This window comes from Lynx canadensis, chromosome A2 (assembly GCF_007474595.2).
Source record: "Lynx canadensis isolate LIC74 chromosome A2, mLynCan4.pri.v2, whole genome shotgun sequence".
NCBI lineage: Eukaryota > Metazoa > Chordata > Mammalia > Carnivora > Felidae > Lynx > Lynx canadensis.
In genome coordinates, this window is record NC_044304.2 from 13188702 (window position 1) to 13214099 (window position 25398).

At 56.3% G+C, this 25398-nt stretch overlaps 2 protein-coding genes and 1 non-coding gene across 5 annotated transcripts; all 3 read left to right on the top strand.

Moving 5' to 3' along the window:
• Window positions 1-2080: 2080 nt before the first annotated feature.
• On the top strand, window positions 2081-5490 carry RPL18A (ribosomal protein L18a). Its single transcript, XM_030304326.1, has 5 exons — window positions 2081-2173; window positions 3470-3649; window positions 4283-4412; window positions 5004-5113; window positions 5333-5490. The coding sequence occupies exons 1-5, from the start codon at window positions 2156-2158 to the stop codon at window positions 5423-5425; spliced, it is 531 nt and encodes a 176-aa protein (XP_030160186.1). The 5' UTR covers window positions 2081-2155; the 3' UTR covers window positions 5426-5490.
• LOC115509509 lies at window positions 4769-4901 on the top strand. The gene has a single exon (XR_003967397.1). It is a non-coding gene; the product is annotated as a small nucleolar RNA SNORA68 (small nucleolar RNA).
• A 5833-nt stretch (window positions 5491-11323) lies between the features above and the next one.
• SLC5A5 (solute carrier family 5 member 5) lies at window positions 11324-24727 on the top strand. 3 transcript variants are annotated; one of them, XM_030304301.1, is made up of 15 exons: window positions 11324-11817; window positions 12623-12688; window positions 13069-13120; window positions 13312-13379; window positions 13897-14051; window positions 14462-14602; window positions 14684-14813; window positions 15593-15681; window positions 16257-16369; window positions 16465-16535; window positions 16982-17068; window positions 17145-17338; window positions 21552-21676; window positions 22413-22528; window positions 23650-24727. In XM_030304301.1, the coding sequence occupies exons 1-15, from the start codon at window positions 11461-11463 to the stop codon at window positions 23812-23814; spliced, it is 1929 nt and encodes a 642-aa protein (XP_030160161.1). In that variant the 5' UTR covers window positions 11324-11460; the 3' UTR covers window positions 23815-24727. The 3 variants fall into 3 exon arrangements, with proteins under 3 accessions (XP_030160161.1, XP_030160168.1, XP_030160175.1); XM_030304308.1 differs by lacking the exon at window positions 12623-12688; XM_030304315.1 differs by lacking the exon at window positions 23650-24727 and having other exon boundaries at window positions 22007-22503.
• The last annotated feature ends 671 nt before the right edge of the window (window positions 24728-25398 follow it).

A 25398-nucleotide genomic window follows, 5' to 3' on the forward strand; every position in this document is an offset into this window, starting at 1 on the left:
AATGAAAGACCACAAAGACAATGCTGTAATTATAAAAAACAGCACAAATGCACTTTTTTGATCTCTTAACTGATTTGGAAAGCAATTGTAGGGGCGCCTGGGTGGCTCAGTTGGTTAAAATACCAAATTTGGCTTAAGTCATGATCTCCCGCTTGAGGAGTTCGTGCCCTGAATCGGGCTCGTGACGGCAGTATGGAGCCTGCTTCAGATTCTCTCTTTCCGTCTCTCTCTCTCCGCCCCTCTCCCACTTAGATTCTCTCTCAAAATAAATAAGTGAAACTTAATAAAAAGCAATTGTATAAAAATTATATTAATTCCATCATTAGGTCTATAGCATGTAGGCATGTAATATATTTGACGATAATACAAAAGAGGTGAGTAAAGCCGTATAGGAATGAGGAAATGACACCAGGTAGTAATGCTAATCCACAAACACAAGTGGAGGGAACCAGAAATGCAAATGGAGAAAATTAATATAACAAACTTTATAAATACATACTTGTCCTCCTTTAATTTCTCATGATTCTTTAACAGACATACGGTTGTAAGTAACAATCATAGCAATGCGTTGTTAGGTTTGTAACACATAAGAGATGTAATATGTATAGCAGTAATAGCACAATAATAACAATAATTAGGGACAAAAGGGGGAAGAGGAAATGAGCTCTATAGGAGCTACTGTAGGAGTAACATTTTGGCATCTCATTAAAATGAAGACAGCATAAATCGTAAATAGATTGTAAATTAAGATGTATGTGTTAGGGGCGCCTGGGTGGCTCAGTTGGTTAAGCATCCTACTCTTGGTTTCAATTCGGGTCAAGATCTTGAGGTTCGTGAGTTTGAGCCCCATGTCAGGCTCTGTGCTGACAGTGTGGGGCCTGCTTGGGATTCTCTTGCTCTCTCCCTCTCTCTCCACCCCTCCCCTACTCTCACTCAAAATAAATAAATCAACTAAAAAACAAAAAAACAAGCAAACAAAACAACGATGGATGTGTGAAGCCCTAGAGCATCCACTAAGGAAATAACCTAAAAAATACAGTAGGCTTGAGGGTGCCTGGGTAGCTCAGTCCGTTAAGCATCCAGCTTCGGCTCAGGTCATGATCTCACGGTTTGTGGGTTTGAGCCCCGCGTCGGGCTCTGTGCTGACAGCTCAGAGCTTGGAACCTGCTTTCGGATTTGGATTCTGCTTCCCCCTCTTTCTCTGCCCCCCTCCCCTACTCATGCTCTATCTCTCTGTCTCAAAAATAAATATACATAAATATATAAATAAATATATATATACATACACACACACACGCACACACATATATAGTAGGCTTGGGGCGCCTGGGTGTCTCAGTTGGTTAAGTGTCTGACTCCTGGTTTCAGCTCAGGTCATGCGTGGTTAGTGAGTTCGAGCCCCACCTCAGACTCTGCACTGCTGGTGTGGAGCCTGCTTGGGATTCTCTCTCTCCCTCTCTCTCTCTGCCCACCCTCCACCCCTGCTAGCTCGTGCTCTCTCTCTAAATAAACACGTAAACTTAAAAAAAAAAAGTTAAAAGGAAAATAAAAACAAAACAAAAATATACAGAGTACGTTCACGGTGCCTGCTTGCGAGTTAGAGCCCCACCTTGAGTACAGAGATTACTTAAAAAATAAAATCTTAAAAAAATAATAAAAAATATTATATAGTAAAAAAAACAATTAAAAGAATTAAAATGTTACACTAGAAAAGCTACTTCATGCAATATAAAGCAGTAAAGACATAAATTCTAAAAACAAACGAATAAATAAAGAAAGAAACAAACAAATAAATTCCACACAAGAGCATCACGGTAAGTGGAACGCTCGGACTGCCACCCAGACACCCCTAGGCCGCCTACAACTCCCAGCGTGCCTGGCACTCCCAGGCTCCCTTACCGGTCAAGGCGGAAGGGGAGGGGCTAGTAGACCTACCTCCTGTGAGTTGTAGTCTAGCTGCGAACGAAGGCGGGGCTGTGTGAGGTTGGTGGATCCGGAGGCAATGAAAAAGCAGATCTGGTTGAGCGCCGGGCCAACAAACCAATGGGCGTGCGGCTTGCGGGAGGCGGGACTTCCGTCAACGAAGTCCTGGTGAGCGGCTGCGCGAGGGCGGCCACTTCCTTTCTTGGCTGGCGGCGAGAGCGGAGGGTGCGCCATGAAGGCCTCGGGCACAGTAAGGCGAGCGCGGTGGGGCAGGGGGCCGGGGAGTGTGGTGCGGAACGAATCCGGGGCCCCGGCAGGTGGCGTGGGCCGGGTAGAGGGAGCGTGCGCCCGGCTTCGTCCCTCGCCACGCGCGCCACTGCCTTCAGGTGCAGCCAACATGGCGGCCATAGCGGGCGCCGCGTGGGGAGGCTAATGCCATGCTCCCGGCCCGCTTGGAAATCACGGGGCCCGAAGAGGCCGGGCCTCCTTTCCGGGGGAAGGGACAAGTTGCGCGACTTGGACGCTCGACCGACGGGACCTTGTTGAGCCTCCGAGCCTCAGTTTTCCCATTGGCGAAGAGGACCCAGTGGGAGGGTGCAATAATATTACTCCTCTCGGCGTGGCTGTGAGAAGTAGAAGAAAACTATAAACCCGAGCTGACACCGGGAGTGCGAGCCTTATCTGTGACAAGTGCTAGGTGAAATCAGGGCGCTGTGGTGCAGAGATGGAAGAGCAAGTCCCCGGGACCAAGGGGGTCATGTACAGCCCTCCAGTCTCAGGCCAGCCGCATCGGTCCCTTCCTGAACGGGTGGTCCGCGGGGCTGATGAGTCAGATTGAGAGGTGGGAGTATGAGCCGAGTTGGTGATACTTCGGGCTATTCTATAAGTAAAACGGCAAGTCCGTGAGAGATACGTTCCTTTGTATTATATCGCAGAGTTTGGCCTTGGCCGACATACTTGTCTGTGCATCCGTGTAAACAGGGAGTTTCCACTGGGAAGTCCAAACCCATTGGACTGCTGCTGGGAAAACTGAGGTAGCTGCAGGTCCCGTGGCAGCGGTGCTGAGAGTCCAGGGCTGGGGAGGGCACTGGATTTTTTTTTTTTTTTTCCTGGTTCTGCCTGGAGCGTGCTGTGGGATCCCAGGCTGGTCACTGTCTTTGGGCCCCCGAGTGGAAGAGAACTTTGGGAAGACGTAGTGAGCCGCAAAGATGCAACGGAGTTAGGAGGCTGCAGGCCTAGGCTTCAGCTTTTCCCAGGAATGTAAACGGAAGGAGGAAGGACAGTGAGATTGATAGCCCTGCCCAGCTTTCTGGAGCCGAGGCAAAGGGTACACAGGCACCTTAGTGAATCCTCCCTGCCCTCAACCCCTGTTGTGGAAAGGCTGGGACAGTGGCGTGGCTCCTTCATCAGGATTCCACACGGATGCCCTGGGAGGGGACAGTCTTCTCGCTCTCCTGCTCCGTATTGGGAAAGGGAGCAGGGTCAATCTTCACGGTTGCCTCAGAGCTCTGGGTCAGGCCTCATCTCACCCCTGTCTCTCTTTCAGCTGCGAGAGTACAAGGTGGTGGGGCGCTGTCTGCCCACCCCCAAGTGCCGCACTCCACCGCTGTATCGCATGCGAATCTTCGCACCTAATCATGTTGTCGCCAAGTCCCGCTTCTGGTACTTTGTGTCTCAGCTGAAGAAGATGAAGAAGTCTTCAGGGGAAATTGTCTACTGTGGGCAGGTACGGGGCGTCTGAGACAGGGTGAGGTCTGGAGTGGGTTTACACGTTCCTGTGGGGGCCTTCCTCACTGCACAGAGTTCCCAGACTTCATAACCCCTGGCCTGTTCGTATGTGCTGTTTAGGCCCTAGGTCAGGATGGGACGGATCCCTCAGTGCCCTTTTCCTAACGAAAGAGCCCAAGGCCCAGAAGGGTGTGGCTGGCATGCCGGGACACCTTGGCTGAGGCCCGCACCTTTGCTGGACCTTATCTACGAAGGTGCCGTCACTTGGGCATGTTTGCTGTGTTTGTTGGGCACTGGACTCTGCGTCATATGGCCGCACAGGGTGGCAGCTGGTTTTTGGTCTAGATAGACCTGGGTGAGTGGCGTTTGGGAGGAGCCTGGAGCTGGTGGTCCACATGGGGGGAATATCCAAGCCTGGACTCCTGTGTGCCCCCGGCTGTTACGGTGGGAATTTGTCCTAGGACAGCAGGTTTTCCTCGTGTACTTTAAAATTCAAAGACTAGGAAATAGGCGCAGGAGAGGCCTGGGGCTGGGCTGTCCTTGGAGCAGCAGGGGCAGATGATCAGCCAGGGTAGTAGAAGTTGGGCTCGAGCCCGCTCGCTACGCCCGCCTCAGCCAGTTCCTTTGGCAGGTGTTCGAGAAATCCCCCTTGCGGGTGAAGAACTTCGGCATCTGGCTGCGCTACGACTCCCGCAGCGGCACCCACAACATGTACCGGGAGTACCGGGACCTGACGACCGCGGGCGCCGTCACCCAGTGCTGTAAGCTTCCGGTGGCCACAACCGGGTTTCTCCTTTAGACTCACCTCGCAGGCGTCTGCAGCTCATCTGCCTGTGTCCTCCCATTCCTTCAGACTGAGGCAGGACGGGGAGTGGGTGGTCCCAGGCATGGTGGTTGGGATGCAGAGGCAGTGTTTGTGTTTGCTGAGGGGACGGGAGTGGAAAGGATGTTCCGGGTGCATCTTTTTCTGGAGCCTGGCAGCAGGGGGACCTTTGGAGTTGATCACTCGTGTGGCGATAATTCCCACCCAGAATCTAGCCGGGGCCCTGTCTGTAACAGATGTGGTGCCAGTGGCCCCAAGTGCTCCCAGGGCAGGTTGCCTGCCGGGGCCAAAACCGAAGCACCTCAACCCAAGAACTGCTGTTTCTTGTAATAGCGGTTTAAACAGAGGTGCTGACAGCAAGTTGATCTCGTCGCCTTTGGGGGGCTGTGGCCGTGCTCCTCAAAGTGAATTGAGAGGTTCTACAACCCTGGTAGCCCACGCCTGTTGGGGTCCTTCCGGGTCAGTACTTGACGGGGGGTTTAAGGAGTGCGCGGGCCCCCGGCACACGTTCACCTTCACCCTCCTGCAGACCGAGACATGGGTGCCCGGCACCGTGCCCGGGCCCACTCGATCCAGATCATGAAGGTGGAGGAGATCGCAGCCAGCAAGTGCCGCCGCCCGGCAGTCAAGCAGTTCCACGTGAGTGCCCTGGGGGCCCTGCTGGGTGGGCTGGGCTGAGGGGGGGTCTCCCCTGGAACGTGGAGCTGGCCTAGCTGCTCCCCTGTCCCCCAGCCTTGGGAGCTGCAGGGAGGCACTGGGTTTGACGCAGGAGCCCGGTGGGGGGTGGCCACACCTCAGTGGCCCCTGGAAGAAAGGTTAAGAGGCTTCGTCCCCCTCACCCATCTCTCCTTGTCACAGGACTCCAAGATCAAGTTCCCGCTGCCCCACCGGGTCCTGCGTCGCCAGCACAAGCCACGCTTCACCACCAAGAGGCCCAACACCTTCTTTTAGATGCAGAGCCTCCCTGGCCCCAGGTCCGCCCAAATAAACTCCTTGGGAAAACCCGGGTGCTCAGACAAGCTTGTATTCTTTGTACACCCTGCAGAGCTCAAAAGGGCGAAGCCAAGCTGTGAGTTCTCTGCTCTGGGAGGGGTCTTTCTCTCTTGAAATGGGACCCAGACACTTGATTTCTCCAGAAGGGGAGCTCTAGAAATGAGAAGGCCACACCCCCTGGGACTTCATCCAGCAAGGGGCTGTCATGGGCCGGGTCCTGGAGCCAGAGGGCCCATTTTTCAGCCCCATCGACTGGCCCTCTGCTGTGAGCTCTGTAGCGTGTTGCAGGCCAAAAGGTTTGGCCCCTGAACCTGTTCCACCTGCCTTGTGAGGCACAGGCCTCAACTCTCCCCACGTCTGTGGTAAGCTGTGGCACTTGGATGCCTGGAAGGAATCGGGATGTTAGGGTTGGTTCATTCCACCTACGAGTTTTCCCTTCCAGGCTTAGAACCCTAGTCTCTGGTTCCGGGATCCTCAGAGCAGACGTGAGGGGGCACCTGAGAGGGCTGTGAGCTGTGGTAGTTTGTCCTTCACTGGCTTGGGGGCCCCTCAAAGGACACCCTAATCCTGCCCAAGGAGGTGAAGGACTCACTGGGTATCTGTCTCCAGGCAACCGCTTACAGCCTGGGGAATTCTAGGCATGAAGCTAATCCCACCCTGGCTGAGCCCGTCAGGAGGCCGACACAGCCAGGAAGGAGCAAGGATCTTGGGAGGCATCTGTCCTCGGTGTGTGACCTTGAGCAGCCCCGGCCCTTTGAGTCTTGATGTTCTCAGAAGATGAGGGCACGGAGCAGATTTAATTTACTCGGTTGACAGTACTGGGGAGAGTCGCAACTACGGGCACCGGGGGCAAAGGTCAGTCAGGATCGCCTTCTATTCCGGGGAGCCGGGGAGTGAGAAGAAGGCAGGGCAAGTCCGTGTGGGGTGGGGTGTGGGGAGCAGTCTGCGCTGGAGTGTCCCAGGCGAGGGTACGGCCTCCCCCTCCCACTTGGGGGGCGGGGGCTAGTCGGCATGATCAGTCTGAGTGGTTTCCAGAAGACCAGGTCCTTTCAAACTCCACCTATGCTTGGAGCGGCACCCAAGCCAGGGTTTGTGCACAGCCAGCCGTTGTCACAGGAAAGACCCCTGAGGATGGGGTGCCAGGCTTCTGAGACCTTCGCGGCTGCCCTGCCTGCTGTTCTCGAGTGGTTCTTTCCCATCTCCAGGCCTTTGTGCTTCGATGGCTAAAGAAAAATCACTTCTTAGGATTTGAATTTGCTTTTTTCTTAGGAGGTGGGCACTTTAAGTAAAAATCACTTGTGTGGTCTCGGCTCATTTCTCTACGGGACTGCGGGTCATTTTTTAAGTTACTGTTTTGTAAAGGTCTTTATGTATGTAGGTGGAAGATGTGAAAAATACATGTTTTTCCCCGTAGATGGTACAAATACTTTTCTAGGGCGCTTCATGTTTCTTAAGGTATATTTGGGGAGCCAGGCTAGAGTTTTTGAACTTTTTGCCTTGTTGATTTCATTAATCTTTTGGGACTTCGGGCAGAAACTCCTCCTCCTTCCTCAGTAATTGGGTCTCTGTATCTAGATGCCCCCCACAAAGAAAAAGTCCATTTCGGGGCGCCTGGGTGGCGCAGTCGGTTAAGCGTCCGACTTCAGTCAGGTCACGATCTCGCGGTCCGTGAGTTCGAGCCCCGCGTCGGGCTCTGGGCTGATGGCTCAGAGCCTGGAGCCTGTTTCTGATTCTGTGTCTCCCTCTCTCTCTGCCCCTCCCCCGTTCATGCTCTGTCTCTCTCTGTCCCAAAAATAAATAAAAACGTGGAAAAAAAAATTAAAAAAAAGAAAAAGTCCATTTCCCAGCCTTCTCATCTAGGAGTAATCATGTGATACTAGCAGTGGTGATGTCTGCCATTTCCAGGACGTCCCCATCTGGCTGGAATAGAGGCAGGATGGCCGGTGCGCCAGCGGCCCTCTTTGGCCATCGAGAAGCCACACTTGAGCAGCAAAGTGGAAGGGCCTTGGACACCTGACCCTGTGTCTGCAAGATTAGAACATGGAGAAGGAGCCCCAGTCCTGCTTGGACTGGAATCTGGAGCCCTTCAGTCAATCGTGACTTGGTCTTGAGGTGGCCCTAATGGTTGTGCCTGGGGCTAGTCACTACCCACTCAGCTTTTGTTCTGTGTGAAGTGGGGTTGGGGATAGTTCAGGTGAGCTAGAGACTGGATGCATCACTGGGAAAGTGGAAGGCCAGGGCCTTGACAAACTATCCGTGTTACAGCCTGGGGGCTGGCTGGGAGGGCTCTGCCCAAATCAGCCAAATGGTGGGGTCAGTCCCACTATTGAGGGACCTTTGAACAGATGACGAGTGCACCCCAATTCCCTAGCTTCCATGTCTTCGTTCACCCCCCCCCCCAGCCCCGGCCATCTACTCATTCTTGCCTGCAGACCCCTCTACTGTGTCCCCACCCCACAGACCCTGCACAGAGCAGCTGGCAGGATGCTGGCAGGAGGTGGAGACCGCTGAACTGGGCCCTTAGTCTCCAGAGGTAGGTGAGGTGCTGGAACCACGCAGAGCAAAAGCCCAGAGTAGGTGGCGATGAGCCCTTCGTTGTGAGGCCCGTGAGATAGGGCTGGCCTCTTGGACTTTTAACCCTCTGGCTGGCTGGGGTCCAGGGAGGGGAAGGTTCTTTTGGGGTCACCCAGCCAACTCAGGTGGACAAGAATGTGGAACCCGCAAGGCCATGGTGGGCCTCTCCTGCTTCCGGTGCTGAGACTCCCAGGTCCTGTCCCTGGGTTTGTCCAGGTGCCAAGTGTCATTCCTGGGCTGGGAGCCCTGGGGGAGAGACCTCACGAGCTGCCCCTCACTCCTGAGTCAGGGACCGTCAGGGACAAGGGTGGGCACCAAGGCAAAAGTGGGACAAGTGGGGGTCCCAGAAGACCTGACCCAGATCCTGAAACCAAGAGAGACCGAGAATTGTGGAATCCTAGAACTGTTGGGGTCCTCAGGATGTAGGAATCGTGGAATCTCACAGAGCACGCAGCACTGTTAGTAAAAAAAAGTTTGCTTTTACTGAGTGCAAGGTAGAAGTTCAAAGACAGCCAGCCGGAAGGTCATGCTGGAGCCACAGTAGCTCATAACCAGGCGAGGGTACGGCCTGTGGGAGGGTACAGCTGTGGGAGCACTGAGGGTGCCTGGGCAGCAGGCAGGGTTGGGGACAACAGATACCCGTGCGACAGTCCCTTGTGCGCTCAGACTGCAGCTGCCCAGCCTTCAGGGTCTCCCTGCCCCTCCTCCTCCACCGGGCTGCGTCCTGCTTGCCCCCTCCCTGTTCTGTGATGGGAACTGGACAGTCCGGGAAGGTAAATCTCACCACCCTGCTCCCCGAACCCCCGAGAAGATGGTCCTACACACCTCTTCAGGGTTCCCAGAACACGTTCCCATCCACCCATCCCTCCCCGCCACACAGCCGCTGCCTTGATTGGACGTGGCGGTGGGCTTTTCAGAATCTACAAATCTCATTAGGTCCCTCTGGCTCCAAACTCTCCAGTGCCCACGGTCCCTCCCCTCCCCCCCGCCAGCGCCCTCAGAGTAAATTCCACACGCTTCACCAAGGCTCGAGGTCCCTCGTGGCTTTCCCTGTCCTCACTCTGCTCATTGCACTTGTTCCACCTCAGGGCCTTCGCACTGGCTGTTCCCCCTGCCCCAAGTGCCCTTCCCCCCACCCCCCAAGCTTGGCTCGTTCCCCGCCTTCAGGTCTGCAATCACCTCAGAGAGCTCCCCTCCCCGAAGCCCCACATAAAGTCGCCCCCCAGGCCGGCTCCGTCTCCGACTTGTCTTCACACTTGTCACCCGTCAGCTTCTGAAATGTGCGGTCGTCTGCTGGCTGGGTCAGTGCCCTGTGCCGGTGAGCGGTAGGGGTCCGCCTGGATGCTGCTGCGCCCCCAGCAGCCGGGGCATGGTTCCGCACACAGTAGGCACTCAATGAATGCGCCTCAGCCCGAGCGTCAGTCTGTAGCCTCCCACCTCACAGTAGAGAAAGGCCGGCAGGGGCTGGTAACCGCTCCCGGGACCCCCGTGGCGATGAGGACTAGTTGGCCTGCTCTGCAAAGGTTTGCATATATTTGCATCCGTTTGCATGGCTTTTGGGGACGGGGATCCCCACCCGGATTTCCTCTTTCCCACCAGATTTTCCAGGAGGGTGCAGCGAGGCCGGGCCTGGAAAGCATGAACGCGGAGGAAGGAAAGGAAGTCGGTGTCCTCCCCACCCTCCTGGCCCGCGTTGAGGAGTGCATGACAGCGGGCAACAGATGCCCGTGTGGCAGCCGCAGAATGGGAGTCCCGTGGGGCGGGGTGCAGGTCCGCTCCGCACCGCTCGCCGAGAGGGAGCGAGAAGGCAGCCCCCCCCCCCCCCCCGCCGGACACGAAGGGATGAAGGGGGGGGAGATGCTGGACCAAGCGAGAGTGGCGTGTGTCGACCAGAGGAGACCACCAGGGGGCGGCAGAGGCTTGGGGAGGACTCCGGTACCCTCGCCTAGAACCCCGCGGTTTTGATCCCTCCCGCTTCTGCAAGGAGGGAACCCAGTTTGGGGAGACCAAGTCAGGACTCAAGCACCGAGGTCCGAGCCTCCAGTGGCCAAAGTCCCTCTGGTCCACCAGCGAAGGGCCCCAAGACGACAGCGTCTGCGTCCTTTGATGGCACGACCCCAGGCAAAGGGCTTCGCCTCCCCAAACTGGGTCTGCCCATCTGTGCCATAGGGACGTGTCAGATACTACCTCCCAAGTAGTCGGGGTCCTCCATTTATTCTGGCTCATGGCCACGGACAGCCCCTCCCCCAGGACCTCCATTATACATACACTTAATGCCTGGCACAGGACAGTCGCTCCTTGCCGGTGCCGTGCTGGAAACCACAAATGAATAAAGAGTGAATGAGGTAGGTGCTTACTCTGTGCCGGGCTTGTATTATGCAAGTTCAATTTATTTCTCCGAGGCAGGGGCTGTTATATGCCCATTTACAGATGGCGAAACTGAGGCCCAATGACAAAGATTCCCCCAAGTGTGTGCATTTAAGACCTGAACCCCAATGTTTCCCACTCAGCTTAGCCCGAGGTTGGGGCTTGGTGATGCCCTCCCACTGGGCTCCGGAGAAAGGGAGTGGGTCCAGATGCCAGTTGGGGGAGGGGTTCAAGCGGCAGGACAACCCAGAAAGTGAACCCCTGTCCCGTGGGAGAGTGAGCTCCCCTCAGCCTAAGGCACAGAGGGAAGCACAGCGGCGAGCTGAATGCGGAGGCCACTGCTCCCAGCTGTGTGGCCGGCCTCAGGTGAGTGACATATGCCATCTCGGAGCCTCAGCTTCTCCACCTGTCGACGCGAGACATCATCAGCTCGTGGTGAGAGGAAACCGTCCCACAAAGCAAGAGGGGCGTTTGGGAGCCTCCCCCAGCAGCCACCCACGTGGCCGGTCATGGGCCTTTCTGACCCAGTCCTGCGCGGAAAGGGTGCGGGTCCTGCCCGCCCCCGAGTCCAGGGGCGGAGTTTCGCGCACCCGGGGAGGCCAATAAATTCACAGCCGGTCGCCGCGAGCTGCCCCTTTAAGCCCCACGGAGGCCACCGGTGGTCAGCGCTGAGCCCAGCCCCCAGGGAGAGGGACCGACGGCCGCCGGGCGGGGGACACGCCGCTGCGCTGGGCAGCCCCGGGCCGAGAGGGGGAGGCGAGGTGGACGGACAGACAGACGGCAGACGCGTAGACGCCGAGGAGGGACGGGGAGGCAGACGACCGCCGCGAGGATCCACAGATTCCTTGCCCAGGGAGCCCCTGCCCGAGTCCCGGTCGCTGCCTCCCTCCAGGGAGCGACGGAGACAGGCGTGCGGCCTCGCTGCGGGGGCCGAGCATCGTCCCGCGTCCACGCGGCCCTGCCTCCTCGGCCGCTGCCGGTTTCCCTTCCCCGGGGCACGCGGGGTGGCTAGAAGGGCCGAGGACGCGCCTGGCCCCCCGCACCTGCGCGTCATGGCCGCCGTCCAGGGCGAGGCGCGGGCCGCGTTTGGACCCTGGGACTACGGGGTCTTCGCCCTCATGCTGCTGGTGTCCACGGGCATCGGGCTGTGGGTCGGGCTGGCGCGGGGCGGGCAGCGCAGCGCCGAGGACTTCTTCACCGGCGGCCGGCGCCTGGCGGCCCTGCCCGTCGGCCTCTCGCTGGCCGCCAGCTTCATGTCGGCGGTGCAGGTGCTGGGCGTGCCGGCCGAGGCCTACCGCTACGGCCTCAAGTTCATCTGGATGTGCCTGGGCCAGTTGCTCAACTCCCTGCTCACCGCGGTGCTCTTCCTGCCGGTCTTCTACCGCCTGGGCCTCACCAGCACCTACCAGGTACCGGGCGGAGGCCCGGAGGCAGGACCCGCCCGGCTGAGGACGCAGGGATGCGGCGGGGAGGCCCTGGGACTTTGAAGCGCTGCCCAGGGGGCCGCAGGCGGGCTCTCGGGTGCTTTAAAGGGGAGAGGAAGGGGGCAGGCAGCCCTACGAGAGGGTTCTGGGAAGTCGCCCCAGGCAGTGGGGGGAGGGTCAGGAAGGAGGAAGAGGAGCCGCCGTCCCGGTTCTCCTCGGTGGAAGCCCGCGAAAGGCGGAGCCAGATGTGCACGGAGTCTGGGAAGGCTCATACCTGCCCCCCACATGCCCGGGCGTGCGCACGCCCGAGCCGTCGCCGGACAGCGGGCGCAGGGTTCGAAACCTGACTTGCCTCCTCCCTCGGCCCGGGTTTCCCAAGTGTCAGACTGGGCTGATTAGGGGGCCTCCCTTCAGGGCAGCAGGTAAAGGGATTAAAATCGTGACCGGTCCACAGTGGGCGACCGACGAGAGTTGGCCACAGGCGCCGGGCAGTTCGCGTGTTTGTTCAGAGCGGCGCCGCCCCGGGGGCCAGTTAGCCGCCAGTGGGGGGCGGAGGGACGTGAACACTTAGGCTGGATCGGGCTTCCCGGGCACACGCCTTGCGCACAGGTTGTCTGCAGACCGGTCGGAATGTGTGCGCTTGGCGGGGGCCCCCGCGGGGACGAGCGGAGAGCAGAAAGGCCTCCGGAGGGAGGGCAGAAGCCGGGAGGGCGGGCGAAGCACCCCAGAGGCCTCGATCTCCTGGGTAGGACCTGCCCAGGTGACCACGAGCCTCGGCTCCTCCTTGCAGTACCTGGAGCTGCGCTTCAGCCGCGCTGTGCGGCTCTGCGGGACCCTGCAGTACCTGGTGGCCACAGTGAGTGGCCTCGGTCCTGCCCTCGCCCGCAGGGTCCCGCTCCGGTCCCGCTGGGGTCCCGGTCTTCGTCGGCCCCGCCCACAGCACGCCCCCCGCCCCACCCCCCACCCCCCATCCATCACTACCGGGTCGCGCGGGTCCCACCCTGATCCTGGAAGGCCCGCCCAGGCCGGGCCGCAAACTCTGGCCCCGCCCCTTCACGCCCGGCCCGGCCCCGCCCCCGCCCGGCCCGGCCCCGCCCATCCGCCCTCACTCCTCCCCTCCCCACCTGCTGATCCCCTCCTGTCCCGACGCCGCCAGCTCGGGCACCGCTCTCCTCCTCTCCTACTCCTTCCCCCTCCTCTCCGTGGGCCTCACCCGGCCCCGCTCTCTACTTGCAGATGATGTACACTGGCATCGTGATCTACGCCCCCGCGCTCATCCTGAATCAAGGTTTGATTCTAGGAGGTCAGGGGAGGGTGACGGGGAGGGCGCAAGGGCTTCAAGACGAGACCAAAGGAAAGGGGAGGACCAGCCCAGGAGACGCTTGGAAGGAAAGAATCCTGGAGAGAGGAGGGGCCTAGGCCCTGGGGCCAAGTCCGCCCCCTGCCCGGAGGCCTAATGTGGGGGGGTTCCTTGCACAGTGACTGGGTTGGACATCTGGGCATCGCTCCTGTCCACCGGAGCCATCTGTACCTTCTACACGACTGTGGTGAGTGCCCCCCTCCCCGCCGCCATCCCCACCCCACGTAGGGGCTCCATGCCCGCTGGGTGGGGGACACCCTGAGGGCATCCTCCCCTCCCTCCTTTTCCTTCCTGCCAAGGAAGCCTGCATCCCAGCTGGGCCTCAGTTTCCTCATCTTAATAGTGAAAAGTAATTTGAAAGGCTTATGGCGGAGACTTCAGGGATAGGCCAGCTTCGGGACGGGCTGGATCCGGGGGCTACAACAGGATCCCCTGGGTCGCTCTCCCATCTCTTGGGGTCGCATCAGCTAGGAGTTGTCATAATAATAACGGCAGCCATCACTCATTCACGCACGGAACACTTGTGTGCGCCAGGTGTTATTCCAAATATTTTCCCCAGATTAACTAATTCACCGTTTTACCGATGAGGAAACAGGCAGAGAGGGGGGGCATCGGTCCCAGCCCCTGCTGGTGGCCAGACTGGGTTTGGCTTCAGGCAGATCCCCGTCTGACCCCCCTGTCTCCCACTCTGTCACATCTTGCAGGGCGGCATGAAGGCTGTGGTCTGGACCGATGTGTTTCAGGTCGTGGTGATGCTCACTGGCTTCTGGGTTGTCCTGGCCCGCGGCACCATGCTGGTGGGTGGGCCCAGGCATGTCCTTGACATCGCCCAGAACCACTCCCGGATCAACCTGATGGAGTGAGTTGAACGGTGGAGCTGACGTCCCTCTGCCCGGGGGGACGCCAACCAATGCCTCCTGCTCCCCTCCCTAGACTCCCCCCAGGCAAACCCTTCGTTTCCCCTCTCTATACTCCCCCAGCCCCCATCCCTCCATCTGTCCCACCACGTCCCCCAGCCCAGACTGGAGACTCCAGGCTCTCGGAGGTCCCAGCTGGGCACAGGGAGAATGGTTTTTGAATGCATACGTGGTCGACTTAATAAACAAGCGAATAAATTTTCAATCTGGCAAACTCCTACTCACACTTCAAAACCCATCCCGCAAATCCCCTTAAGGCCCATAAGGTCCGGAGTGTCGATCTGGGGCCCTTGAGAGGGTGAAGTCAGTATGGCATTCCCTCGTGGCTGTCCTGCCCTGCCCTTCTCTCCAGCTTTAACCCGGACCCACGGAGCCGCTACACGTTCTGGACTTTTGTGGTGGGTGGCACATTGGTGTGGCTCTCGATGTATGGCGTCAACCAAGCACAGGTGCAGCGCTATGTGGCCTGTCGCACAGAGAAGCAGGCCAAGCTGTGAGTGTTTCGGAGGGGCCGAGTGGGGGCGTCAGGGCCGCGCTGCCCACCTCCTCTGCCTGAGGCTGCCCCTCCCCACAGGGCCCTGCTCATCAACCAGCTGGGCCTGATCCTGATTGTGTTCAGTGCTGCTGGCTGTGGCGTGATCATGTTCACGATCTACGTAGACTGCGACCCTCTCCTTGCAGGCCGGATCTCTGCCCCAGACCAGGTAAGTCCGGGCCAGGGCTCCTAGGCCACTCCTACCCTCCCCACCCCACCCCCCCCCCCCCCGCTCTGAATTTCTACACTCTGGGGGGTGAGGATAGAAGAGAGAAGAGCCTGCACAGAAGCCCAGGGGCAGGAAAGAGGATCTGGAAGGAATGGGGAAGATGAGGCAGTGTGGAGCTTTGGGGGAGGAATAATCACCAGCTCTCGTGTCCCAAGCACCTACTCTGTGCCTCATGCTGTTCCCTTCACAAGCAGTTGGTCTCCCATAAAATCCTTCAACATGCGATGAGGCCAAGGCTGTCACGGCCCCCACTTTATAGATGGGGAAACTGAGGCTGGAGTAGGCGGGCAGCAACTGCCCGAGGTCCACAGGCAAGTCAGGGGCAGCACCAGGGCCAGGACCCATGCCTGGTTCAGAGTCCGTTCAGCGTGAGCGGAAGGTGGAAGGCTATCCCACCTGCTGTCCTCCCCTGGGGTCAGATCCTGGACGGTGCCCGACTGTGCAACCGCAGGCAAGGACTGCACCTGTCAGCTTTACTGTCCTTGTCAATAAAATGGAGATGACACGGGACTCTGCCTCACTGGGATCCCAGGGCTCTGTGCGCGGTGGGGGCTCAGTGACTATCCTCGGGTGTATGCAGTCAATCAGCAAACACACACCAAGTGCCCGCTGTGAGCCTGGGCTGCACTGGGCCCTGGGGACATGCAGTGTGAAGACAGACAGAATCCCCTGGCCTTGGGGTGCTGCTGTCCTGGAGGTCGACCCCTGCCTCCCCCCAGTACATGCCCCTGCTGGTGCTGGACATCTTCAAGGACCTGCCAGGAGTCCCCGGGCTCTTTCTGGCCTGTGCCTACAGTGGTACCCTCAGGTGAGCAGTCCTGAGCAACCCCGGCCACATTTGAGCCGCTGTGGGATAGAATGTTCTGGGCGTGTCCTTCATTTACAGCTCCTGCTTGGTCCCCAGTGGGCAGCTCAGGGCCCCACCTGACTCCCCTCTCCCTTCCTTCTTTCCTTCCTTCTTCCCCCAAACACATGTTGATTGAGCACCTGCTATGTGCTACTGCTGTTCTAAATCCCAGGGCACGGCCGTCACCATGTGGTCCCCTGCTCCTGCCCTCAGGGGGCCTCACGTTCTGGTGTTTTCAAATATTGCATGACTTCTGTCACACCCCCGCTCCACGCACCCGTTCTCTGTGCCCCAATATTGATGGCTCTGTAACGATAACTCGTGTCCTTCGTGTCTTTGGTCAAGGGTATCCTTGCGCCCGTGGGGGTGTCTCGGGTCTGGGGGCGGGGATGGTGGGACGGTAGACACCTCCCCCACTCTTGGGGTATTCTGTCACCCAGGCCTCTGTCCTTGGGGTGGGTGGGGTCCTGGGAAGTCAGATGGCCTGAGCAGCCGGGGCCTCGATGGGACCTGATGACCACCCTCCCCGCCCCCAGCACCGCATCCACCAGCATCAATGCCATGGCCGCAGTCACCGTGGAGGACCTCATCAAGCCTCGGCTGCCGAGCATCACACCCCGGAGACTCGTGATGATCTCCAAGGGGCTCTGTGAGTTCCGGGGTGGGGGGGTGTGCAGGGGGGAGACTCAGGGGCGGGGCAGGGGGGCATCTCCCTGCTGAGGGTGACATCCCCATCTGCTACAGCACTCATCTATGGCTCAGCCTGTCTCACCGTGGCGGCTCTGTCCTCACTGCTGGGGGGAGGCGTCCTCCAGGTGAGCCCCCCCTCCCGGGCCCGGCCCCGTCCCCGCAAGGAGGGGGGGCATCACCTGCATTGAACTGAAGTCCGCAGAGGGCCCTAGCTTTTTTTTGTGGCGGAACTGGGTTCTGTCTGATGCCACCGGCCTGATGCATTCTGCAGCCAGCCACCTGGCTGGTGGCACCTTGAGGTGGGAGGTGGGAGGTGGGAGGTGGGCGGCGGGTGGCTTGGAGGCGGGACCGGAATTTGTCAGGACAGAGAATCAGCGGTCTTTGCCTCCCACGCAGGGGACAGAGGCAGGAACGGGGAGCCCCCTCCCCTTTGGGGAAACTGAAGCCGGGAGGGGTCTCTCGAGGCCCGCAGTGGGATTCCTCAGGTCTGGCTTTCCCAGCGGGTTGACTGACGCCAGGAGAGGTGGGGTGGCGCTGCCCTCAGCTCCCCCGCCCCCACCCACTGTCCCAGGGCTCCTTCACCGTAATGGGAGTCATCAGCGGCCCCCTCCTTGGAGCCTTCATCCTGGGAATGTTTCTCCCTGCCTGCAACACTCCGGTGAGTGGGGGCGGGCGGGGCACAGGGTTGGGAGGGGGAGAGGCTTCTCTCCCCTGACGTAGGCTCTGCCCCCAAGGGTGTCCTCTCTGGGCTGGCCACCGGCTTGGCGCTCTCGCTGTGGGTGGCGGTGGGCGCCACTCTGTACCCGCCCGGCGCCCAGTCCTTGGGAGTCCTGCCGTCATCGGCCGCCGGCTGTGCGGTGCCCTCCGCCAACACCTCCGGCCTCCAGGGCCTGCTCGGGGCCACCAACACCTCCAGCCAGAGCCCCAGGTGAGCGGGTTGGTCTGAAGGGTGGGCGTGGCCTGAGAGGGTGTGCCTGGGGGCGGGGCTCTTAATGAGTTACCGAATGAGAAGGAGGAATGTGTTGGGGCGTCCGGGTGGCTCGGGGCGGTTGAGCGTCTGACTCCGGCTCAGGTTGGTGGGTTCCAGCCCCGTTTCGGGCTCTGTGCTGACCCCTCAGAGCCTGGAGCCTGCTTTCGGATTCTGTGTCTCCCTATCTCTCTGCTCCTCCCCTGTTCACACACTCTCAAAAATAAATAAGCATTTAAAAAAAAAAAAAAAAAGGAATCTTCTTGGGAAGAGGTGAGGGAAGGACATTCCCAGTGGAGAGAGGGAAAGTGCAAAGGCCCTGAGGCCACCTCAGTTTAGTGCCTTCCAACTATGGTGAGGTTTGGTGAGGTTGGGGGGTATTTAGTGGGAGGAGAAAGGTTAGGAGATGAGGTCCAGCCAGAAGAATTTGGTCTGATTCTTTAGTATCATAAATATTATTGAGGTGTAATTAAAATCAACCACTTAAATTTTTTTTTTTCAACGTTTATTTATTTTTGGGACAGAGAGAGACAGAGCATGAACGGGGGAGGGGCAGAGAGAGAGAGGGAGACACAGAACCGGAAACAGGCTCCAGGCTCCGAGCCATCAGCCCAGAGCCCGACGCGGGGCTCGAACTCACGGACCGCGAGATCGTGACCTGGCTGAAGTCGGACGCTTAACCGACTGCGCCACCCAGGCGCCCCTAAAATCAACCACTTAAAAGTGGTTTTTAGTAGATTCACAAGGTTATACGGCCGTCACTATTAAGTCAAGAACATCTTCATCACCTCAAACGGAAGCCCCGTACCCATTAGCAGTCACTCCCCATTTCCCCCTCCCTCCAGCCCCCTGGCCACCCCTAATCTGCTCCTTTTTGCTACGGGCCTGCCTTTTTCGGATATTTCTCATACATGGAATTATCCAACATAGGGCCTGTTTTGTCTGGCTACTTTGACTCAGCACGGTGTTTCCAAGTTGTTGTTTTTTTGTTTTTTGTTCTTGTTTGTTTTTATGTTTTCAAGGTTTATCCACATCGTCGCGCATATCAGGGCTTGATTCCTTTTTCTGGCTGAATAATATTCCCTGTACGGATGGACCACATTTTGTTTAACCACCCATCCCTTGGACATCTGGGTTGTTAACACTTTTTGGCCACTGCGAACAGTGCTGCTGTGAACACTTGTGTGCAAGTCTTGGTGTGGACATGTGTTTTCATCTCTCTTGGTTTATACCTAGTAGTGGAATTGCTGATCGTATAGTAATGCTTTTGTTTTTGTTTTACTTTTTTTTTTTTAATTTTTTTTTCAACGTTTATTTATTTTTGAGACAGAGACAGACAGAGCATGAATGGGGGAGGGGCAGAGAGAGAGGGAGACACAGAATCGGAACCAGGCTCCAGGCTCCGAGCCATCAGCCCAGAGCCCGACGCGGGGCTCGAACTCACGGACCGCGAGATCGTGACCTGGCTGAAGTCGGACGCTTAACCGACTGCGCCACCCAGGCGCCCCTGTTTTACTTTTTTAAATGTTTGTTTAAGTAATCTCTATGCCCAAGGTGGGGCTCGAACTCACGACCCTGAGATCAAGAGTTGCATGCTCTTCTGGCTGAGCCCCACCCCAACCCCCACCCCCACATAGTAATTCTACGTTTGACTTTTCAAGGAACCAGAAGACTGTTTCCCACAGCGGCTGCATGAGGGTTCCAATCCCTCCGCATCCTTGAGAAGACGTGTTATTTTCCATTCTTTAAAATCCTGGGGTGATTGGGTGGCTCCGTCAGTTGGGCACCCGCCTTCAGCTCGGGGCGTGATCTCACGGTTCGTGAGTTCGAGCCCCGCGTCGGGCTCTCCGCTGTCAGTGTAGAGCCGGCCTCAGATCCTCTGTCCCCGCCCCCGCGCCTCCCCCACTCACGCTCTCTTTCACTCAAAAATAAATAAACATTTATTTTTTTTAAATTTTTTTTTAACGTTTATTTATTTTTGAGACAGAGAGAGACAGAGCATGAACAGGGGAGGGCCAGAGAGAGGGAGACACAGAATCTGAAACAGGCTCCAGGCTCCGAGCTGTCAGTACAGAGCCCAACGCGGGGCTCGAACTCACGGACCGTGAGATCATGACCTGAGCCGAAGTCGGACGCTCAACCGACTGAGCCACCCAGGCGCCCCAAAAATAAATAAACATTTAAAAATAATAATAAATTAATTAAATTCTAGCCATCCTGGTGAGTGTGAAATGACATCTCATTGTAGGGGTTTTTTGGTCAGTCTTTTAACCTTTATTTCATCTTTCATAAAGAACACAGAAGAGCAGATATGCAGTATCATTTAACGATGACTTTTATTTTTTTAACAGGTTTTTTTTTAAAGATTTTATTTGTAAGTCATCTCTACACCCAACATGGGGCTCGAGCTCACAACCTTGAGATCAAGAGTCACATGTTCTACTGGCTGAGCCAGCCAGGCGCCCCCCCTAATGAATATTTTTAAACTGCCGAAGTTTAGGGGCATGTCTGGCTGGCTCCCGTTGGTGATGTGAGCAACTCTTGACCTTGGGGTCATGAGTTCAAGCCCCGTGTTGGGCATAGAGATTACTTAAAAATAAACTCTGGGGGTGCCTGGGTGGCTCAGTTGGTTAAGCGTCCGACTCTTGATCTCAGCTCAGGTCACGATCTCATGGTTCATGAGACTGAGCCCCACTTTGGGCTCTGTGCTGACTGCACAGGGCCTGTTTGGGATTCTCTCTCTTCTCTCTCTGCCCCTCCACACCTGGTGCTGTCTCTCTCTCTCTCTCTCAAAAAATAAATACGCTTTAAAAACTTTGTTTTAAGGGGCGCCTGGGTGGCGCAGTCGGTTAAGCGTCCGACTTCAGCCAGGTCACGATCTCGCGGTCCGTGAGTTCGAGCCCCGCGTCGGGCTCTGGGCTGACGGCTCGGAGCCTGGAGCCTGTTTCCGATTCTGCGTCTCCCTCTCTCTCTGCCCCTCCCCCGTTCATGCTCTGTCTCTCTCTGTCCCAAAAATAAGTTAAAAAAAAAAAAGTTTATAAAAAAAAAACTTGGTTTTAAATAATAAAATAAAATCTCTAAAAAGTAAATTAAAAACATAAACTATAGAAGTTTAGATTATAAATCAAAACTTTCTTTTACCTAAAACATAATAGTTATTTTCCTAATATTACTCACTAATATAGGGTTGTATAAACATTGACATACAATTCAAATACCATAAAATTCACCCTTTTAAAGTGTACAACTTGGGGCACCTGGGTGCCACAGGTCCCAGGGTCATGGGATCGAACCCCGTGATGTGGAGTCTGCTTGAGATTTTCTCTCTCTCTCTGTCTCTTTCTCCCTGTGCCCCTCTCCCCTGCTTGTGTGCTTTCTCTCTCTCTCTCTTCCTAAAGCAAAAACGAAAGCCAAACCAAAACAAAACAAAAAGTGTACATCTCAGTGGTTTTTAATATACTGGAAGCCTGTACCTCCCTCTCCCCTCCACCTGTTTCGCTCATCTCTCCGCCCCCTAATCATTGTAATTTTGATTTGCATTTCCCTAATGACTAATGATCGATCATATTTTCATCCGCTTACTAGCCATTTTTACACCTTGTTTTGAGAAATGCCTATTCGAACCCTTTGCCTGTTTTTTAAGTGGGTCATTTCTTTTTTATGGTCAGGTGGGAATTTGTATGTTCTTTAAATCTGTACGTAGTTGGGACACTAGATCCTTATCAGATGTATGATTTGCAAATATTTTCTTCCACTCTGTGGGCTGTCTTTCCATCCTCTTGATGGACAAAAGTTTCCGGGTTCGATGAAGTCCAGTTTATCTATGTTTTCGTGGGTTGCTTGTGCTTTGGGTGTCAGAGCTAAGAAACGATGACCTGATCCAGGGTCACAAAGATGCACACACCTATGTTTTCTTCTAAGCGTTTAATTTGGGTAGATTCTGAGGGTCCTAGGGAGCCACAGAGGGTGGGGAGCAGTGACGGGAGGTGATCTGAGTTACCTTGTAGTAACGCTCCCTCTGGCTGTGTGTAGAGAACACCTGCGGGTGGCAGTGCGTTAGCAGGAGGGAAAGAGAAGTGACCACTGCACACATCTGAGTGGGCAGTAATGGAAGACTGGGCTAGAACAGATTGGGAGTGGCTTTTGGACTCACGCCTGCCTCTCACACCCCCAGCCCCGCAGTGGACCCGGGTCGACCCGCCTTAGCTGACAGCTTCTACGCCATTTCCTATCTTTATTATGGTGCCCTGGGAACGCTGAGCACTGTGCTGTTTGGAGCCCTCATCAGCTGCTTGACAGGTAAGCAAGGTGTACGCCCTTCTCCGAGATCACCTTGCGCATCCCTCTGCCTCCAGGACCCACCGGGCAGGGAGAAGAGGAAGGACGTTCCTGTCAGCCGAATGGCCACCGCGTGCTGGATGCATCTGCAGCCTTTATGCTGTGTCGTCTTCGGGACAACCCCGCACTTCGCAGGGCTTGTCCCATTTTGCAAAGGCAGAAACTGAGGCACCCCCTCCCCCCTTCTACCTGACTCTAGTCCCTCCTCTGCCTCCAAAACTAAGTCTTTGCTAGAGGTCGTGGGGTGGAGCTTGAGACGCTGTCCATTGTGCTGAAATCTCTTCTCATCAGGGCCTTGGCGACTCCGCGTCCCTCCTGGAATTCTGAATGCCACCGAGAAGTGGAGAGAGATCAAGAGAAACCAATAGTGATCACAGTACCTGTTCTTGCTTCCTGTGTCTCAGACTTGACACTCATCTGGGCTTTACTGAGCCCTTTTCTGTGCCAGGCGTCATTCTAGATGCTGGGGAAATAGTGAACCACACACTGGACCTGCCCAGCCACCCACTGATGTATTACATCCCCTCACTGTGTAGATGAGAAAACTGAAGCCCAGAGAAGGGCAGAGGCTTGCCAGGGCACCCAGTGGGTCATTACTGAGCCCGAGATTGGGACCTATCAGTGTCTCCCTTCCCCCTCCCTGTGCTTGGTCTCCAGTTCTCATTGCCCTGTCACTAAATGCCCCCATTTCCCTCAGGCCCCACCAAGCGCAGTGCCTTGGGTCCTGGGCTGCTGTGGTGGGACCTTGCACGACAGACAGCATCGGTGGCCCCCAAGGAAGAAGTGGCTACCTTGGATGACAGCTTGGGGAAGGTCAGTCACAGGGCTGGCTCCCAGAGCAGGGGGAAGGGCAGTGAAATGACTTTGGGTGCTCTGGGCATGCCCATAATTCAGGGGAGGGACATGGTGAGTCACTTTCTCAACCTCTTGTTACCTCCAGTAGAAAGCCTCCACTGAGAGTTGATGTGTCTTCAACACTTTTTATTATTCCCTTAGCAAAGACTGAGCAGAATTTCATACTGTTCATTTCCTTGTATCATTTTTACAATTATTTTCAATCTATGGCAGGTGAAACTGGTTTCCCTTTAGGGTGTTGATGTAAAGTCCCTCCTGTAAATAAAATTACATAATTCAAAAGTGAGTCAACTTAGAGAAAATCTCACATAAGAAACACAACAGGGAGTAGACCAACTTCAGCCAAAGCCATGTGGTTACTATGTGAATGCCCTGAACTTGGAACATGCTGTCCCCGATCCAGACCTGCCCCTGCTTTGGAATCCCTGTTTCATTTTCTCATTTCTTACGCACTTGCTGTGTCCCCAGGCCTATTCTGGGCTGGGGTTCGAGTCCACTGTCTAGGAGGAGCAGGGGAAAGCTGAACTGAGAAATGAGTAGGATCTCAGCAGGTAACGAGGACAATAAGACAGGGTCCTGTGATGAGGGTGGCCTCCTGGAAGACGTAAGAGCTAGAGCCCACAGGGAGGAGAAGCCAGCCTGCAGAAGATCTGGGGGGAGGGCATTGTTGATGGAGAGCACAGCAGGTGCAAAGGCTGAGGCCAGAAGCTTGAAAGGGGGAGGTATGGAGAGGGAAGGGATTTGGCTGGAGTGTTTTGAAAGCTCCTTCCAGCTGCTGAAGGGAAATATTTATTTTCTTGAAAGGAGAGCAGGCAGAAAGTCAGAGAGAGAGAGGGAGGTATGCATCCGTGCAAGCTTTAACGGCCTGGACTATAGGTCACCTGGACATTGGGGGAGAGAAGTGGATGGGGACTTTGGAGGCAGAAGGGACAGGACTGGCTGATGCACTGACCAGGGGGACAGTTGTGCAACCCTCCCCAAGTCTGTCCTTCTAGGCCCTCAGTGATCCCATCTGCGGGATGAGCTGACACAGAGCAGAATGGGGTCTCTGAATGGGATTTCTTCTCTCTCCCCTCCAGGGTGCTGAGGAGCTGCCCCCTGGAGCCAAGAGGCCTCCTGACTTCTTGCCCAGTGATGAGGACCATCCGCTCTTCCTGGGGCAGAAGGAGGTGGAGGGAGCCGGCTCCCAGACCCCCAGCAGTGGACATGACCATGGCCAGGACCTTCGGGAGACCCACCTCTGAGCCAGCAGGCGACTGACCACTGAACCCTGCAGGTTCCTGGGATGGAACCTCAGGGTGGGCCACTCCCAGGCCACAGGAGCATAGCCTCGGGCTCCGATTGGCTGGACTGTGTCCTATGCAAATGAGTTTGGGACTGAATGTCCCGCCCTACGGAAAGAGGTGAAGCCCTGCCTTTAGGAGGTCATTTTATCCAGCCCCCTTCTTCCAGCCGGTCCCTAGTCTTAGGTGCTGCACCCTTGCCTGCTCCCCCAAAATGAAGCCAGATTTTTCTCCACATTCAATGGAAAGATGTTGGAGTCCCCTCTGGACAACACGGGAAAACTCCAGGCCCAAGATGAGGGTCTGAGAAAGTCTCCGGGGCTCTCTGGAACATGTCTGAACCTTAGCAAGGATTTTGAAGGTCCTCAGGCACAACCCCCTGCACCCCATTTCACAGGTGGGGAAACTGAGGTCTGGAAAGGGACAACAACTTGACCAAGGTCACAGAGCAAACTAGAGATTCATTGAGAGTTGGGCACCAGCTCTTCCTCCTTCACCTCTCTGTTTTCCTCCCTTTGAAGGGTCAGACATCATATGGTCCTTGACCTTGGGAGCAAGAAGGGAGGATAAAAGAGAAATAGTGTTTTCAATCTTCTTCTTTGCGCTTGGACACTCTCCGTCGCATCTACTAAGAACCATGAGCCCCCTTCCCAGAGGAATACACTAAGGCTTAGTGGGGTTTCCTGAGGTCACACAGCGAGTTGGGTCTGGGCAGGGACAGGCCTGGGAGCTGCGTGACGCTGACGCTCCATTGCCAACTTGTCACCGGTGAACAGGGTCACTTAGGTTGGGCAAACCCACGTCCTGGGGATGCTCTTGACTTTGGTTGGAGACTTACTCCATGCATATCAAATAAACGGACTTTGACGCTTGATGTTCTGTGCTCTCTGAAAAATCATTCTGGCTGTTGCCTCCGCTGTCCTCCGTCAGATCTGAGTGTGAATCTCAGGGTCTCTTGACCCGAGCCTGTGAATGAATAAACCCGAGTATTTAAAGCAACAGAGCAAGGTAATAATTGCCACATCGGGGTGCATTGTGCTGCCCTTCCTGACCCCTAGCTTCTCTCCCCTTCTGACTTGCTCTTGAAGCACCCCTTCCTCACCGCTCTTTGTGCCTGGACCCTGCCAGTCTCCACACTGTCCTTGCACCTGCGCCTTGGGGTGGCTGTGGCCTCTTGAAAGCTGGATGCGCTCACCTCTGCCCACACAACTGCTGTGGCTCCTTTGGTCCCCAAGGGAGCATCCCCGGCTCGTTTCCATAGGGTGTCCCCAAAATTCAAGACCCAGAACCTCAGAACGTGAGCCTGTTTGAAAATAGAGTCTTGGCAAGTGTACCTGGTTAGATTAAGACAAGGTCGTACCGGATGAGGGTGGGCCTTCAGTCCAATGTCTGCGTCCTTATAAGAGGAGAAGAGGCACATAGGGAGAAAGCCACGTGGACACCGAGGCAGAGATGGACACAGAAATGGACACATGTACCAGGCAAGGGACACCAAGGATTGCTGGAACCACCGGAAGCCAGGGAAAAGGTAAGAGAGGGATTCTC